The following is a 19,803-nucleotide window of genomic DNA, read 5'->3' as shown; positions in this document are numbered from 1 at the left end:
AAAGTCAGAGCAAGGACAGCAAGACCGGTGGTAGGAAAAGTTGGCACTAAAGTACTACCACAGAGATAAAGAATGTGGAGGAAACCACAAACAAGACAATCAGCAAGACTGAGGAAGAAAACACCTTTTTCCCCGAAAAACCACACCCTTGTGAAAATCACAAGAAGTGAATGAAACGTGCACCAGAGTAGTCCGTTAAAAGTATAACCTGCTAAAGAAGAGCCAGAAGCTTGCTAGAGAAATTAATGACACGCAGAGAAAGAATGTACTAGCGGGAAATAATGGCCAGGCCAGTAAGGTGGACAACAAAGTAGAGACTGCAGTGACTGTGGCATGTGTCCCAATGCTCAAGTGGAAAGTTAGAGCCTTTGGCAAAACAAAATTACACAAGAAGGGTAGCAGAAAGGGTGCTCCCTGTATAGGAGAAATTAGAGATTCACAAGAAAAGGATCTCATTGAACAAGCAATATAGAAACTCCCCCAGTTGCTTATCAATGTAAAGTGCTGGGGTAAAAAGTTCCCGCAGTTAGATAGGGAGTCAGAGTTCTTAAACTCTAGACCACACATGGCTCACAGAAATCCTGCACAAAGTATACAGAAATGTAAATGTGCAGATATTTATATAGCGCAAATCACCAACCGGTCTCTAAGCGCTTGCTTAGGGAACCCGTCCTGGTATTCCCCTGTGAGATAACCCAGCAGGGCATCCACAAGGTGAAAGCCAGGCATCCCGCCGCGAGGGGCCATTGTGGAGATTAAGCAAGCTATTGCCCAGAGTCGCAGAGTGTGAACCTATGAATCGATTATGCACTGGAGCGAGAATTATCAAGTCCATGGACAATTTATGGACTCAAGACCCAGCCGAGCCGGGAATTGAACCCTGGTCCCGGGCTGACCTCTGCTTCCAGGTCTGCCTACTCTAACCAGTGAGCCACACTTCTCCACAAATGCTTTAAAGAGCATGTAACACAAGTTATTATTCTCATGTGTGAAAATAATAATACAGAAAAACGATCTCTTGGGCACAGAGTCCTTAACCAGAGACATAAAACACCTATGCAACAGGTGTTAAACCCATGTCGGGTCATAATGGAACCACAACCTGTCATCAACAGCGTAAGAAGAATAACAATATCTGCAGGATGCAGGAATTTCACACCCGGTGTCACCAATAGGTGGGATAGACAACCATAGATACGCCCATGCAATGCTCAATCGAGATAGAAATGAAGGACCAACATCCCCCATACAAAATAAAATGGGTGGATTTAGGGAGACAGACAGGAGCATGAGTAGAGCTAAGTTTCTGTTCCACTCAGACTTTTTCAAAAATGCTATAAATCAGAGTAGGCATGAGCACCGAAAAGATGGGTGCCATCAAAAGGCATGTCAAGTAAAGTGGTCTGAACAGCCTCTGAAAAAGAGGAGGTGCACAGCCAGGCACAACGACACAGCACCACTAAAGAAGCCATGGCCCAACCTACTGAAACAGTGGTATCCATCCACATCTGATGATTAATTTAGCCACCTGTTGCCCATCTTGGTCAGATCAACTGGGTAAGCTTGCTCCGGGTGTCGTCCGGAAGTAATGGCAACAGAAGAGTCAAGGAATCCCACAATGTATGGGAAAAGAATCCACGAACGCAAGATGTATTCAGGGAATGCAAAGCTGAAACTGTGGAGGAGCAGATATGCCCGCCACAAGCATCCTGTCTCCTGGAATCTGTTTGATGGAAGATGCAAAAGAGTCGATATGGTGCAAAGCCAAAGATGCCTGTATTGCCAAACTATGAGGAGTAGGGTCCCAGAGGAGACAGGCTTGATCAGCAGGGGCCAGATGGTGTCTGTGAGGTATAGATCAATCCACCGGGGCTCCTGTATCGGGTTTAGCACAGCACCCAACAAAATGCCATATAGGGTGTCACTAAGGGGAAGCACCGGTTAGACCCCTGTTTGGCCCTAATGGAGAATGCCAGTTAGGGGATGAGTAGATTTTTCTACAGAAGGAAAAGTTAAATCCAGAATCAGAGCAACGCGGCTCTGTAGCAAGACCAGAAGGGGAAAGAAGGCCCAAGACTGTGAAAGACTGTAGTTCACTAGTTTCAGCCAGCTCAGTTACCCAGCTATTCTCCACAGGAGGCTTAGCAGCATCAGAGATGGGGTGCAGAAACGCGGACTCGTCCCCACGACCTCCTAAACAGTGTTCCTCAGAAGGAAAAACATTGGAGGGCTCCAGAGAAAGCAGAAGGGTGTCCGAGATAGGCGGAACCATTTGCTCTGCAATCTACATCGACCGACGCCAAGTTGGCGACAACTCAATGTTGGAAAGGGCAAGTGGCACTGTGTCGATAGTCGTTGTAAGAGTCAGCTGACTGGATAAAAAGCACCGAAGGTGAGAACCCCAAAAGGCTGTGCACCAGCGCCAAGACAGAGTCCACCATCGAACCTGAGGCCTAACTTAAGCTGAGGCGAACCTGCCAGCGTGGACACAGTCAAGGCACCTCTCACCTCCTTGGGGGGTGCAGGGGAAGGTGAAAACCAAAAAATGGCATGCAGAGAGCAATAATATGCTCTCATCTGGGACAGAGTCACCCTGGCTCCAGGGTATACAGGGGGGTGGCAGGGTGAACTTGTAGACGCACTCCTGACCCAGCAAGCGTGAGGAGGTGTGAAAGTCTGAATATCTGCACGGTGAAGTGAGGGGATGCCACAACTTTGACCAACTGTGTCAAACTTTACAGTGGGACAATGATGGAGAGTGATATCCACGAGATCGGATCCTGGACCGGGCCTGCGTATGGACCGTGCAGTGACTGCGAGAGCCACACCGACAGAAGCTTCATTCGACATTTCAGCAGAGCCTTCGGTCGAAGTAGACGACAGGAGTCGCACTTCTAGAGTCATGATGCTCTCCCAAGCACCACATTTGCCATCCTCAAGAACCACAAGGTCTGAACAGAAAAAACACACTGTTTCAACAATGGAAACGTGGAAGTAGGCCAAAAACGGCCTGATGTAATGGGTTATCCGGATCTGCGTTGTAAGTGCAGAAAAAAAGAAACTGACTTCAGTGTGTCGGGGAGGGGCTAATATGGACTACGGTGACGTTGCATACTTGGAGGAAGTCGGTATGGAGTAGCGTGAGTACTGCTGAATTTCTTTTTTGATGCAGTCCGGCGCCTGGGAGAAATCTAAGGTACGAAATCTGTGGCTAGATGTCTCGATCAGATATTGCCATTGTTAACACATATGGCCCCAACCTTGATAAAGAGACGTTTTATCCGAAATGACGTGACCTGATCTTACTGGGTTTGGACTCCAGTGTTATATAGGTGTGGGAGTTCAATTGCATAATGAATGGTGCTATTACTAGGCACCCTTCCCGTCTGAACACCAAACCGAAGATAACCACAGCATTCAGGAAGATCACTCATCAGTTGGGCCTGTGTGACATTTGGAGGGCCTTTAACGAGACTGGACCGTATTCTCAAAACTACCTCACTAAGGCCTAGCATCCATGCAATCTCTCACTCCTCCAATTACTTATCAGATCATGTCTGGTTTACTGTGAGATTGAGTGGGACGGTGCTCCCTGTTCACCTGGAGGCTGTCCTCGGAGGTTCTTCAGGAAACAGAGGACCGAGAGATTTTGAACCAAGTTTTAACATATTTCTTTGACATTAATTGGTCTATGACACGATTGAGGTAGACTGAATGGGGGCATGACGGCAGTGACCGGAGGCATTGCTTAGGCTTTTTCCTGCTGGGTCAGGAGCACACTATAGACCAAACTCCTGGGGGTGGTGGGGGGAGGGGAAGAGTTAGTGATGAGTAGGCGAGAGTTCAACAAGGATGTCAGCGGGGGAGGGGGGGGGGACAGTTTCTCACTTGTAACTCCAGTTCTTTTGTAGGGGCATTTCCATGATAAGTCATAAGTACTTGAATAGTCCCACCCGCGTGCTGTGACCCAGGAGCACTTCTTTAGATATATCTTCTTGAGTGGGTATTTTTCACCTTTCTTCAGGAAGGCCTGCAAAGACACTTAAGCTGTTAGGTTGTCAGCAGCACAAGAAGGAGTAAATACGCCACTAACCTCTTCCTAGCAGCCAGCGGGGACGATGTCGTGCAGAGAGGCCTCCCTCCTCACCTGAGCGCTACTCCCCACAGTATGTTCAAACACAGCTATGGAAGACAGCACGCCGGGGAAAAGGGAAGGGGACAAAATAATAAAGATTCTGCCGGGAATCCTTGCTTCCTAGGTCTGGTCTAGGTGTGTATACAAATGCACTGCATGGAAAACAAAAGTAGACCAGAGACAAGCATGAATTGGAAAGGTCAATGGCCACACCACATGCAGTAGCAGTCAATATGCTTTCATTCTTTCACTCACAAAATTGCCGGTAGTCATACAAAGTAACTCTCACGAAAATAACAGGAAAGAAGTCTTCCAAAAATCACGGCTGGATTAATCAATAGTCACTATCAAAAAGGGACCAGATTCACTCAGTAACAGGCCACTCCAAGGCTGTTCAATTCACAGCAGGTATGAACATGTTCATAGAAAGGTTCCTTACGCTGTATATTCCAGCACAACGTGAAGTTAATTATAGCCCAACCCAGTTCAGGAAGCCACCGGAGGGTCTGATTACTAAATGCGCTGCGTGCATGTAGCGCGCGCAAACAATTTCCAAAACCAAAGCGAAATTGCGTGAAAAAGAACTTGAGAGAAGCGTTCCGACACTTCTCTGTATCGGCTGACACGGTACCTGAATGCCGCCCTGCAGGGTGACGTTAACGGCCGTCGGGCTGGGAAGAATAAACACACGAGTGCTCCTCGGGTCGTTTGAAGTGCTCGGCTCATTTGGAGATGCGGCTCTGTGGGGTGACGGTCAGCAGACGGGTCGATTCAAAAGAAGCACACGAGTGCTTCACGGGTCTTTTGAAGTCCTCGGGGAAACCCAAAAAGAATGCGGCTACCAAATTTCGTCCAGCGGAATGGAAAGCGTCCGCTCTTCACGAAGCTCAGGGCAAGATTGTCAAGCACCTTCCTGATGCACAGGAAGTGCTTAAATAGCAGGCGTGTCGACGAGGGAAGTTCCGTGTTGCTCTGAGAGGCCTAGCTGCTTTCTGGGTACTGTAGTGCAGCAGACTTCCATACCATGTATACCGCTGCCCATGCATACGGGGACGTAGCCTTTGAGGTGTGTACCCTGCCTTGCCTTTCTAGCGTGTGAGATCATGACATAAGCAATAGAAAGACAATAATTCTGCCTAAATACATAGGCTACACTGGCCTCATCTTCATCTTGCAGTGAAAAAAGAAAACCAGTATAATATATTTTGTGAAATTTTTGTGGTGTTTGACCCACAGAAAACTCCCCTTCACAAAACTCCTTTTTTCATGATAGAGATGAAAGGAGAGGACAGAATAGTCCCATAGGCTGCCATTATAAGTCTTAAAAATTAGAAGCTGTGCCTTTAAGAATCCAGAGACCACCAGTATCCCATCATGCACAGCTAGTGGCAGTTACTTCAGTTCTTTTTGAGGGTGATGAGAAGTGAATGCATATTCTATGTTATGGATCCGTCTGCCTATTCCTTCTGCCTATTCCACCAGGGAGGAGGGCAGGTTGCTTATGACTTATCATGGAAATACCCCTACAAGAGAACTGGAGTTACAGGAAATGCCCTTCACAAACTTCCTTTTTTCAGAATTCCTGTCATCAAAGATCTCTTGGAGGGTTTGAAGAAGGTTTTTCCTCCCATTAAAAGTCCTTCTCCTTGGGATCTGATCAGCATGGAAGCCTGAGATATAGACGGGTAGACCGGTGAAGGAGGTTTGTGAACCACCATTGACGTGGCCACTCCGGGGCTAGGAGTATCATCTTGGCCCGTGACTGTGGAAGCTTGATGAGGACTGCTGGGATAAGGGGAAATGGAAGAAAGGTGTAGAGAAATCTGCCTGACCAGTTGATCTATAGGGCATTCCCCAGGGTTTCCCATTGGTAGACCCTCGACGCGAAGCTTTGGCATTTGCTGTTTTCTGCGGTGACGAACAAATCGAACTCCAGAGTACCCCATTTTCTGATTATATATCTTGGACCACATCGTCGTTTAGGACCCAATTGTGGTTTTTCTGACGGATCCTGCTGAGAGAGTCGGCCTGAGCATTCTGAACACCTGGGAGGTAAGTTGCTGTTATGGTCAGTTTTCTGGCTAGAAGCCACTTCTAGATCAACTGGGCTTCCCGAGATAATGGTCTGGACCTCGAGCCTTCCTGTTTGGTGAGGTAGAACATTGTTGTTGCATTGTTTGTCTGGACAAGCAGGAAGCTGGCGTGGAAAGATGGCTGAATGGCTTTCAGCACCATATGAACTGCTAGTAGCTCTAGCAGATTGATGTGGTAAGTGGATTCTGTGTGTAACCATTTGCCCTGAATTTGAAGGTGATCTGTATTGGCTCCCCATCCCTAGAGAGAGGCATCTGTGACTATGGTTTTGAAGAGGAATCTCCTTGTGGAACGGAATCTCTCGTAGGAGATTGGTGGGAGAACATCACCATTTGATGGACCGGAGGGCATGCTGAGACAATTGAATCCGGTCTTCCCAATCTCCTGTTCGCTGGTCCCATTGGTCTTCCAGGCATTCCTGCAGGTGCCTCATGTGGAGACGAGCATTCTGTGTGAGGAATATACAGGATACCATCGAGCCCAGAAGCAAGGAGACCTTCCTCACAGTCGGGTGAAACATTGTCATGAGAGCCAGAGCCTTCCGAAATATCGATAAGCGTCCCTCCCGCGAAGGAGACACGTTTGCCCTACGAGTATTGATAGATGGTCCCAGATATTGCAGGGACTGCACAGGTGTCGAGGTAGACTTCACATGGTTGACATGAAGACCCAATTGAAGGAGAAAATCGGGGGTCCAATTGAAGTGTAGCTGAGCTTCCTGATACGTGTATGCCTTGATTAGCCAATCGTCTAGATAGGGGTAGACGAACACTTTGTGTTTCCTCAGATGGGCAGCTACCATGCACTTGGAAAAGGTTCATGGGTGCTGACTTCAGGCCAAATGGAAATACACAGTATTGGTAGTGGTTGTTCCCCACAGTAAAACTCAAGAACTTGCGATGCTTCCTTATGATGGGAATGTGGAAGTATGCATCCTGAAGGTCGATTACACATAACCAATCCCCTTGATTTAGCTGAGGGTAGATTTGGTGTAATGCTAGCATCTGGAATCTCTCTCTCCGAATCCACTTGTTGGCCTTCCTCAGGTCGACAATGGGTCTGAACTCATTCTTGTCTTTCTTTTTGACAAGAAAGACAAGCCCTTTGCCTCGTTGTAAAGGAGGAACTGGTTCCACCGCCTGCTTCTGTAAGGGAATGTTTGCTTCCGATTGTAATTGGTACAGTTGGAATCTTGATTGTTTCGGAGGTATTGCTGGTGGAGAGCTGATGAATCTGAGAGAGTATCCATTGCGAACAATATTCAGCAGCCTATTGTCTTGCGTGATTTTTTGCCACTCTGCCAAGTATTGCTGGATGCGTCCCCCTACCGGAGCGGGTAACGTAAGAGGGGGAAGACAGGTTTTGTCCCGACTGGTATCTTGCGTCCTTGAGAAGGTTGCTGTCCTGACCTTCCTCTTGGTTGTCACTTTTGATAAGGCTGGTAGGAGCGTTGCTACAATTGTTGCGTACCCGATTGTCGGCCCTGATACCACCGAGGGGTTTGAACCCTCTGTGAAGAATAGCGGTGGGAGAAAGGTCGGAAAGATTTGCGTTGTTCTTTGGGTCTTTCGAGGCCAACAGCTTTCAGTGTTTTCATCTCTACCTTCATTCTGACCATCTCCTCGTCTGCATGAGTGCCGAAAAGTGTTGTACCAGGTAACGGGAGATTCAAGATGCGCTGCTGGTATTTAGGCTTAAGTGATGTCAAGTGTAGCCATGAATGCCACCTAAATGCCATGTCGTGGCAATATCCATGTGCAGCAAGAAGAGTTGTGTCAGCTGTTGCACTGATTACTTGATTAGAGACCATAAGGCCTTCTGTTAAGATTTCGTTAAAGTCCTCTCTTTTGTCCCTAGGTAGGTGATCCGCAAACTGTTGGAGTGATTCCCACAGTGCCCGGTCATATCTGCCTAGTAAGGCTGTGGCACTAGCAGCTTTCATGGAAATCGCTGCTGTACTGCACACCTGCCTTCCCACTGAGGCTATCTTACGGCTCTCTTTATCCAGTGGAACTGTAAATGTTGGAGCCGTAGTATGTTGCTTTTTCTCAGCCACCACTATCACCGAATCCGGAGCTGGATACGTCCATAGGAATGTGGGGTCCTGTTCTGAAGGACGATACTTCTTTTGCAGCCTGGATTGAGCTGGCTTAATTGACGAGGGTGTTAGAAAAAGCTCCGTAGCCGATTCTAAGACACCCGGCACCAGAGGAAGCAAAGGGCGAGAAGCTTGTCTCTGCTGAAGTGTCTCAAATATCACTGTAGTGTCAGAGTGGACATCGGAATGTTCAATTTAGAGGCCCCCCCGCACCAGAACCTCTTGAAAGGTAGAAATGTCCTCAATTGGTTAAATCCTTGGAGGAGGGGAATCCGATAACGTAGGAGAATATCTTCTTGTACTCGAAGAAGAAGTGTCCCTGGTACGTCTGGAACGAGACCTTCCACCGTGATGTCGACAATGGGAATGAGTAGAGGAGCGTCTATGGCTGTGAGAACGATCCCTCGTATGAGACCTAGACCTTGGTCTCCGTGGTGGTGGCGAAGGAGGAGGAAGAGGAGGAGGCAGAGTAGGAGGAGGAGGAGGAGGTGGTGTCAGAAGTCTTGGTTGCTCATCTGGCAGATGAAGTGGAGACTGAGTTGGTGAAGGAATGTTCTTAGATGGAGGGTAGGGTTCGAGAGTACTCGGAGTCCGATGAGTAAATCAACATTCTCTTTTTTCGCACCTTCAGAAGCCTTGAAGAAGCTGACATTGATTCTGAAGAAGATCCATCCCTCCCCCTTGATCTCGATCTACTCGTCGACGGCAACCTTTGACCATCTCGAAAGAGAGCTTTGTCTCGCCATTGATTGATGACTTTTCGGAGTCGACCGCATCAGTGGCCGATGATGGTGTCTCAACGTTGATCGACGGTGATGTGTCGACGTCAATCGACAGTGATGTGTCGACATCGAGTGGAAAAACAAGGTTCTTGACGGCGACTTGTGAATTGTTACAGTCTGAGGAGGGCTTCTCGACACAGAACGAGGCGTTTTTGCCGTCGGTTGAGTAACCACCATCAAAGATCTTCTTCTCGACGTGGAACGTCGACGTCGTTTTGACCCAGACACGTGGGTCAACAGCAAACAGGTCAGCGCTGTACCTCCTCTCGACGTCATTGTCTTCGACGTGGACCGGCGCTGTTTTTCATCTCTTCTTCTGCTGGGGAGCCCCCCGGACGCTGAAGACAGAGCCCTGGTAGAGGTCTGACCCTCTCCTTGCTCTAAAGTCCCACCTGAAGACTGGGCCTGCTCTTTCCGTCGCTCTTCTGCTCCTTGAAGCTGAATCTTCTCCCTGTCACGCAGGGTGCAACTAGAGAAAGTTGTACATATGGAACAGGAGTCAGAGACATGAGTAGCAGGCAGGCAAAGAATCCACACTCTGTGAGGATCAGTTTTGGCCTTCTTCCTACCACAGTCTGGACATTTATCAAAAAGAGATGGCATTTTTGATTGAAAACTGTGAAAATTCCTGTCTGAAAAAGACCGAAAAATATAGGGAAAGACCAAAGACGTCGAGTAAGGTACTAAGTACATAAATTCTGAAGTGATTTTTAAAGAAAAAAACAAAATTTGGTAGAGCTCAATGCTTCAGGGTCCTGATAGCAGGAGCCGTAAAAAAGAACTGAAGTAACTGCCACTAGCTGTGCATGATGGGATACTGGTGGTCTCTGGATTCTTAAAGGCAGAGCTTCTAATTTTTAAAACTTATGGGAGTATTTGGTCCTCTCCTTTCATCTCTATCATGAAAAAAGGAGTTTTGTGAAGGGGAGGTTTCTGTGGGTCACACAACACAAAAATTGCACAAAATATATTATACTGGCTTTCTTTTTTTCACTGAAAGATGAAGATGCGGCCAGTGTAGCCTATGTATTTAGGCTGCATTATTGTCTTTCTATCTCTTAAGTGTCTTTGCAGGCCTTCCTGAAGAAAGGCGAAGAATACCCACGTAAGAAGATATATCTAAAGAAGTTCTCCGGGGTCCCAGCACGTGGACGGGACTATTCAATTGTTTATGACTATACATGGAAATCCCCTACAAGAGAACTGGAGGTGTTACAGGCTCAAAAGAAGGTTGCCGAGGTACAGGGCAAGCTAGAGAAATATACTCTGAAATCCCACCGACAATTGCTCCACAGGGAGGGAGATAGCTCTGGTTGACTGTTAGCATGGATACTTTGGCCAGAGGCTTCCTGCTCTCCTAGCCTTCATCTTTGATCCCATCAGGGCCAGGACATTTATACGCAGGGTGATATGGTGGAGACGTTTAGTTCCCATCTGGAACAGGTATATTGGGAACCGTTCCACGGACTCAGAACACGCTGATGGCTTCCTGGCTGCCCTGACACTTCTTGCTTGGGGATGGAGGCGTCATGAGACTTAGACGCCTACCTCACCCTGGAAGACATTCATACGGTTATGGGGCAGTTGCCCGGTGTCAGGGCACCAGGTAGGGATGATCTCACGACCAAGTTCTTTCAAGCTCCGCCCCTGTCCTTGCTCAGAACTTTCTGGAGGTCTACCTGGAGGCGGGCTGCTTGCAGGTGCTTACCCAATCCATGTGTGAAGGTTGCATTTCTGTAATGCGAAGGCCCACATCATATTTTTTAGATCCAGCAGCTTACAAATAGTGCACCATAATAAATACGTACTCAAAGGTCCTACGCATAGCTCTCGCTCTCCGCTTGCATTCGGTGATCACGCAGCTCGTACATGATGACCAAAGAGGTACCACTACGAATCTGCGGCCACTCGTGCATGTCATGCAAGAAGTGGATGTGCAATTCATGCAAGAAGTGGATGGCTGGGAGGAGGAATTTGCAATAGTGTCCATTGATATTGCTAAAGCATTCAACACTGCTAACTGGCATTATCTCATGAGTGATGTAGAAAAGTAGGATCTGCTTTCATGGTTACCCCCACTTTTTGCTTGGTGTCAGTATGTTTTTGACCTAGTCTAACTGGGGTTCTGATAATCAGGACCCCAGTCACTGTGCTTTCTCCCTAAATTGTCCATGGTAAGTAGTTTTAGGCTACTGGTGTACCCTTGTAAGTCCTTAGTATAAGGTACTATGGTACCCAGGGCCTAGGTACACCAGGGGTCTCCCATGGGCTGCAGCCTGTAATGTGCCACACATGGGAATCCACTTAGACTGTTAGCACAGGCCTGCCATTGTAGCCTGTGTGAGTTGGTGCCTGCACTGCTCACAACAGATATCAGTTTCCTTATATCTGATGTCCCTGCACTTAAAACCTATAAATCACACCAATGCAGGCTCTTCAGACCCGAGGGAAGGGTGCTTGATTATAAGTGTGAGGGTGCCCCTACATGAGCAGGACACCCCTACAAACCCTGGAGTGATTCTCCAGGCTTTGTAAGTATGGTCAGCCATTTTAATACACATAGTGGACATCAGTCATTATGAGATGTCTAACTATATAGTGGCGGCACTGAGCCTGGTCATGTTTGGTATCAAACATGTTGGAATCATACCCTAAACCCGATTCCAATGTTGAAAGTATGATCCTATGTACTGAGGGGTTGCCTTGGGGTACCCCCCCCCCGTACTCCCAGTAATAGCCTTTCAGAGTCTGACAGCAAGCTAGTGTTGCTGCGACTACAGACACGATTCTGCCCTCCTGCTGCTGATCCAAGCTCGAACAGAAGGCAGAGCAATAGGTTTCCTGTCACAGGGAGGTGGTCCACAGGGAGGTGTGACCACCTCCCAGACAGGACTTAGTGTATTGGGCTGGGGTCAGGAGCTTGCCAGCGCCACAGGACTGGTTTGAAGGGCATATTTGGTGCCCTTCTTGCATACTCAAGATTGAGCCAGTTCAGGAGGTCCTAGGCTCCCACTCAGGTGCGAAACCTAACAAAAGGACATGAGAGTATAATCCCCTCTGTCCAGTCCCTCCTCTGGAAGGGACTCCTGAGTCGTTCCAACCCTTTCCCTAGGGTACTTAAAGGCTTACCTTTGGGTGGTTCATTAGATTTGTAATGGGATAAGACTCAAGCCTGAAATCACATCACTCTTCGACCGTTTTTGCTGGACGTTGCCCGGAACCGAGACCGCACAAGGAAGACTCCTGCTGCTCTTGGTCTCGCTGTTCTGCAAGTCTTCTTCGTCGTCTGTGTCTGTGCTTCTGCCAGGTTCTTCGACATCCTGAGGGCATCAAGGACACCCAAAGTAATCTCCATTGGAGCTAAGGAGTCACTACCTGCATCTGCCTTGGATTCCACTGGAATTCTTCACCTTCTTCTCCAGAGGCATTTTCTTCCAAGTCTTTCTTTGTCGTCTACAGAGATTTCCGACGTCTCCACCCCTATTTACCTAGTGTAGTTAACCTGGTTCCCGGAGCATCCACAATTGGGGTGGCTCGCTAACCTTTTGTCCTCGAAAGGAATTCTTCAGGGTTCTCTGGGAAGGGTCTCTCTTCTGCAGAACTGCAACCGGGACTTCTCCATTGACTTCCGTTTAGCACGCTGCTGTGTTCCCACTTTGCACGCAGCCTCCGTAGGGTTCCTGGGTACTTACCATGGGTGGTTCCTTGTGTCCTGTCTCCTCTGGGACTTCTTGTCCAAGTCTTGTTCTCCTTTGAAGTTCATATTCCACTTTCTTAGTATATGGTTTGGTCTCCCCCTGGAGACCACTGTATTGTGTGCTACTTATCTTAATTGCATTTGAAGTATTTTTGTTGTATTGTGTTGATATCCCCAGGTAGTATATATACCAATGTGTAAGTGAGTGTTGTGTAATAAACAGAAGTATTTCTATATATACACTGCATGGTTCTTTTTAGTTTAACCTGCAAAATATGATTAAACTGGTAAAACAAACTGCTTAACACTCCTTCAAGATGAGCATGAAAGCTGCTCTCCACAGCTACCATTTTGAGAGCTTTCTATGGTTATCAAAGACCACTAAAATCACCTTGCCTGGATTAGTGCAAGGTGCATCACTTAAATAAGTGTGCATCATATACTAAGCTGGCCTCCTACAAGGGTGATGGAAGCCATGGGTTTCATGGCACAGTTTCATGCTCGGTTGCACTAGATATATACTAGCCCTACCACCAGGGTATGGGTGGGTCAGTTCTGCTCTGACTCATGGAAGGTGGGCAGATGTACAAGTCAGAGGTGCCCCCTTTCACCCCTTTTATTTGCCATAATGCTAGAGGCTCTAGCTGTCCAGATCCAACAGGTTGTGGCAGGACTGGGGTATCAAGGTGGGAGATATCACTCATCTGCTGTCACTGTATGAGGATGCTAAGCTTTTTTACCTCTCAGCAACGCATCAGTCTACATGCCAGGTGACTGCTTTACCATTTGTGCCCCTCCGTTGGGCAAGAGATAAATTTCAGTAAATGGAGGTGATGGGGGCTCCACTCCCCGCAGAAGCTCTGCCAGTATAATATTGGACGGGTTATGGAGGGCCTCCGTTCATCCGTACGTTTCTGGAACTTGCTTCTGCTCTCCCTTCTGAGCCAGGTGGTCATTTCAAAAATGGTTTTCCTACCGAGATGCTTATACTCTATACAACATGATTTCTACATTCTACCTCAGGCGGTCTTTCGACAGTTACATTCATTCTAGGGGCCTCGAAGAGTTGGGAGGGGGTTGTCATCTTGTCTCCCTTTTATAAAAAGCTATGACTGCATATCGACGGTCCATCTCATTTCTGTCAAGGGAGACTTTGAATGATGATCTCATGGTACAGCTGGATGATCCTCAATGGATAAGACAATGTTCTTTGGTAAAGTCGGTATCTAGCACTGGTACGTTCAAACTTATCCACTTACATTGTTTACACCATACCTATGTTATACCTGTGAAGCTTCATAGAATGGATCTCAGTAGGCCTCTAGACTGCCCCAGTGGCTACATTTCTACATCTAGCTTGGGATTGCCTGGAGGTGCGCATAGTCCGGTTGCAAGTGACGAGACGAGTGAGCTGGGTGGTGCATATGCTTGTGATCATAGAAGCTGTAGTATGCCTGTTGGGGGACGTTCCCCAGACAAACGGCCAATAGATGGCTTATAAATTCCTACACCTACTGATACTTTTGGCTAACAGTCAGGTAGCGATTACTTGGATGGGTCGAAGAGGGCAGAGTGTAGAGTGATGGGTGGCAAATGTGATCGAATAGGCATTAGCTGAGGAGATCAGCTTGAGATGCTGTAGGTGTGACAATAAAGCTGAGGAGGATCTGGGGGAGTGGGTGGGTCCCCTCGCCAGGTTCATGGATCCTGTGGGCTCTCATTCTGCCTCCTCTTCTGAAGGGGAGTAGCTTGGCAACGATGGAGACAAATGACCCAGCTCACATTGAACTTCTGAGCTTCTCGTTTATAATTTCCGGACCTGTTTGTTGTTATCACAGTTCAAGCATGTGATACTGTAATGGGGGTGTCTTCATAATGTATTATTGATTTGCATTGTATGTACATTACTCATCCACCTGCAGCATTGTTATGATGGCTGTTTTCTTTCTTGTTTTCTTTTCCAGTCTTATACGTTTTTCTTACCATTACTGTGTTGACGTGCTCTGTTAAACACGCACAAATAAAGTTCTTTTAAAAAAAACAATGGTATAGTTTCTGTCAAGTTAGTGGGTTGACGCTGAGGAGAGGTCATACATACAAATGTGGTGAAAATAGATCACTTTACAGCCTTGTGGGTATTCACCAATATTTGCAGTGCATAATAAACACTCCTATGCACTGGTAACCTAGGATGTGGAAGAATGAAAGCCTTCACACTGAAAACTATTTTTCTGATGAATGAAAATAAAATACCTTTTTGTAATTGAAATTTTTATTTATCCTTAACCTATGCCAATAGAATTTCAAGAATGTAACTTTCTACACATGTAGGATGAAGGAATGCAAACAAACATGAGGGAAACTATAACAATCCTAGATTTCCTATGGATACAGCTGTGGCTTCCAGTCAATAGTGTCAGAAGTCAGATTTCTTCCTAAGTGGCAGGCGCATGCCTAAGCAAGTAGGGCTTTCTGACTTTGTTGAGAGGAAGGATTCAGAGCAAGGTTAACTTAAACAGAGGTACTGGGTAAGAGCCATAACTGAAACGTATTCACTATGAACTGCATTTCCTCACCACTTTCATGATTCAAGTTGTCGATTGGCCTGGCCTTTGCCTGTTCTTCCTGTATCTTTTTCTGTTCTTCATTGTATTCCATTAGTTCCTTGGGCAATTTCTCACCCGGTTGACGAGGCGGCAACAGCAAAATATTATGAGGGTCATAGCCCTTGATCATTCGCAGAATCTATGAAAAATGCAACAAAGACATTGATTATAGGTTTAGCGACAAAATGTGAAAGAAAAAGTGAGCTTACAATGAACTAAGTGGAGAAGCGTTTGTGTGAGAAGAGAATGATTACGCAAAATCTGGAAATGAGCTGACAAAAATGAAAGCTGTCACTAGGAAACACTTCAAAGTGCCCAACAAATATACTAAAGACCATGCCATAACCATAAAAATGAAAATATGGAAAACATGTTTTGTGAACCTTTGTGCAGTAGTAACAGAGTCTGTCGCAATAATGGCTTTTATTGCTAAGATGCTATCTAGACTAGCAGGTTTTTAGAAGCCGGACTGAGGAAGGCCATTGCTCTTCTGTAAGATGTGGAGTACCGCATGCTGCTGCTGGATCTGTCCAAGTTCTGTCCTGAAGATCATAAGGCACACAATTTCATTCTGATACATTTTGCAGGATACATAGCCAGTTGCTCTTGTCATGTGTGTGGGTTTATGCGATAAATATAAGGCCTAATGCTTCTGCATGGCCATAGTTATTTTGTTAGTTTTTTAAATCATTTTTATTTTTGATTTTAACAGACATTGCAGCAATCATTTAAGTACAGGTAGCAGATGCACAGTGCCAGTGATGCCATGGGATTCCATACCACACATACATAATACAGGTAACAATGAAGTAGTGATTAATAGTTCATTTTGAAATGGAAACAGGGGTATGTCTTCCAGCTGTCTTTTACTTTTTTACTGCTCTCTGCTCTTCTTGCCATCCCCCCAGATGTGTCCCCATTCGCTTCTGGATCATGCGGCGTGGCTATAGTTAAGTAGTTTAGGAAGGCACTAATAAGTGGTAAAAAAAAAATTGAAATCTGGATCCTCTCTGGCTTAAAGGAAACAATGTAATTCCATTGAAGTATATACTGTGTGCAAGAGACAATTTTTAAAGGAGACTTGGTTAATTGAGGAGTGAAATCATTTTATTGACAATTTTGTACTAGCAGGATTCAAAATGTTAAACAATGCTGTCAGGGTAAGCACGGAGGTGACACACTATTATTTTTAATGCAACACAATTCCCAGGAGGAGATATACTTTATTTAGAATTAAATACAAATAAACTTTATATTTTAACTTATCATTCCCCTTCACTTAAACACCTTTTCTATGATTGGTTAGAGGAGATAGATTTGCAAGTCAAATTTGATAGCCTAGCCTTAATGTGCTAGAAGATTTTAATGTTTGAGGTGAGTCTATATTTGAGTTGCTCACTGTAGGAAACTGGGTTTCTGTTGCAGTACTCCCACACACATTTTGCCTGGCTTTTGATGCAACTTTGACTGAAGTGTACTGGGTTCCTGCTAATCAGGTCCCTAGTAAAAGCGTTCCTTCCATTAATTGTATCTATTGTTTCCACAACTGACACCACTTTAGCTCACATAGAAGTCCCTATGAAAAGGTACTTCTGGTACCAAGGGTCTTGTGGTTAAAGAGGGTCCCTAAAGTGTGCAGCACAAAATGTGCCACCTTAAGGGACCCCTCACCAAGCACACGCACTCTGCTACTGCAGCCTGCGTATCTTGGTGCAGACAAAACTGAAGAGCCGACATGGCACACATCCCTTTGTTGATTAAGAGTGTATGGTGCACACCTACTTGTTTTATGTATTCTCAATACTGTCTTCATAACCTAAAATACTCCACTATTGCGCGTGACACTGACTTGTGTGCTGTCAAACACACAAATGTGAAATCTGCAACCTTAAAAAGTGCTGCTAATCACGTGGATACAGTGTGCACTACTTGCAAATTTATCATACAATACAATTCAACGTTTTTCAATATTATGCCTTTTAATCTCTGTTATCACAGAATTCGTACTTTATGTCTAAGCTAATCCATAAACCACTCCTGCAAAAAAAAAAATTTTTAGAATCATTTAGTGTTGGTTAACAAATTGCTTTGAACTAAAATCTTCATGCATTTTAAGTACATTCTTGACATAAACTCTGGTGCCCCACTGGCTCAACATCATAAGCTCTCCATCTCTCAAGCACCCACAGCACTGAAGAAAGGTATATTCAACCACATCCTAAGAAACGCAAAAGTCCGCCCTAACCAAAAAGACAATTAATCTCTCTCCATCACTAGCACGCCCTTCATTGATGAACTTCTAGAAAGTTGCTTGGCAGAACAAGTAAGCATGCACATTAAGTGAACATTTTCTACTAAACAAACAGACATACCCATGCTGCAGGTAGTGGATAACAGCCTTCAAGTACTTTATTATGACTTTACTGGGCTGCGAAAATGTCAGCAGCATTTAACTTTGTGGAACATGACACACCATGCAAATCTCTACAACATACTACCTATGATGGCTCCGAAATGATTAAAATAAACAACACCTCGCTCACACTGAGCATTCTTTATTTGGTTATCAATGTTTCTGGACTTCCTAAGCATCACGTATCGCCAACATGCAGATGATATGAATCAGTTTCAAAGATTGAAAAACACATATATATTCAAGAGTAGAAAAAATGTAATCAGTTTCACCCATCAAGAATTCCATGGCAGCATACAAGACTGAATGAGACAGAAAATAACGAAATTACGCCCCACTAAAACGGAGGCATCTCTTCATCTCCTAAAACTTCAGAAATACAGCAATACTAAGCTCACAAACTGTCTCAAATGTCAAATCCCTCTATTTTTCGAAAATAAATTGTAACTGGATGCACATATCAATGCTATAACAAAATCATTCTATGACCGGCTCCTCGTATGCAGATCAGCCGAACACCTTGGGCCTGATTTAGAGTTTGACAGGCAGAGTAAGGTCCATCAGGATGGTCGGGGGCATTACCTCCGCCCACCCTGAGAGGCTACCAAGCCAAATTTAGAGATGATTGCCGCCCAGTGGTCATCCCTGTACAATGGCAAGAACCACTGCTGTGGCAGTTTCTTTCAATGTAAAACGTTTGGCAACCACTGTGGTTCATTCTAAATAGGGTGGAAGGTGTAATGTTCTCCCTCCGATTGCCCCTACTACACTGGGCCGTTGGATAAAGCTTTCTGCTACCACGGCCACTGGGAGCTCCATTGACGAAATCCTTAAAGTTCACCCGTTTCTAAATGAAGACTGAGGGTTTGGCAGGCAGGGTACTCACTCACCTTTGTGACAGAGTACCCTGTCCGCCAAACTTTAGATTAGGACCTTCGTCTCTAAAGACCTGCCTACAAACAAACTGTATTAAGCACTTGTCATACCACTTCTTGACTATAGGAACTCACTTTCACTGATGTTGCAGTGAGGTGCCTCACATCAGTAGAAGGTGTACTACATTAGGCAACCAGACTGATATAAAAAATTAACCATTAACACACCACATCTGTCACAAAGCACATTTCTGTCTCCCTCTGGTGGCTAGTTTTATATACAGAACTGCTTCAACAGCTACAAACCTCCAAAACCAAACACACTAATATGCCTCTCAAATTAAAAATAAAAAGGGAGCAAAACGCCTCAGATCCAAATCTCTCCACCCTGAAACTCCCATTTTCAAGATAAGCTGAATTCTAACTTGCAAAATCTTCAGGAACACCCCCGATTATGGAACGACCTTCCCACTGAACTCAAACATGTTAATTCTTACCTGATCTTCCAACACAAATTAAAAGAACACCCCGCCAACATTCATTTTCATCGCTCTCTTTTTCTCTTCATCTGTCATAATGCTCTCCTGGTCCTCCTACCTTTGTTTTAAGCTTCACCCCTCTTTTCAATGTGTTCTATGATCTGCCTTATATTACTAATGTGACAATACTCCCACAAAACTACACTATTTCATCACCTCTGCTCTACAATGCAACACATTAAGATATCGGACCAATGTACTCTGCTCAAATTATATCACTAAATATGTGTGGTAATCCTTCAAACTCAGCATGTACATATGCACTTATGCACACATCTTTCCTTCCTCCAGTAAATAGCCTGGATCTTCCATTGGGCGGAGTTTGCAAAATATAAAAGTTAATAAAAAAAGGACTAACAATACTTCAGTCTATTCTGTCTTTTTATGTGTGCCACTGCCCGAACTAAATCTAATTTACTAGACTGAACTTACCTAGTTCCAATGATACTCTTCATTCCTTTTCTACTCTAAATATTTAATGAATAATGCACGTTAATCTGAGTTCCTTTTCAGTGACTCTTTAGTACCCCTGCTATACTCCCTTCAAATTCTCAAGTTACGAAA

General features: G+C 45.4%; 1 protein-coding gene across 1 annotated transcript in view; it reads right to left on the bottom strand.

The window, feature by feature from the left end:
- The window catches only part of HYDIN (HYDIN axonemal central pair apparatus protein), a 2,467,744-nt gene that overhangs the window by 1,222,212 nt on the left and 1,225,729 nt on the right, over positions 1-19,803 (bottom strand). Inside the window, exon 37 of the mRNA XM_085640020.1 lies at positions 15,383-15,551. Coding sequence (XP_085496146.1) covers positions 15,383-15,551 — 169 coding nt within the window. The remainder of the gene's footprint in view (positions 1-15,382; positions 15,552-19,803) is intronic.

Source organism: Triturus cristatus, chromosome 12 (assembly GCF_964204655.1).
Source record: "Triturus cristatus chromosome 12, aTriCri1.1, whole genome shotgun sequence".
Lineage (NCBI taxonomy): Eukaryota > Metazoa > Chordata > Amphibia > Caudata > Salamandridae > Triturus > Triturus cristatus.
Note: the sequence above shows the minus strand (reverse complement) of the source record. Positions and strands in the feature narration are given on the sequence as shown.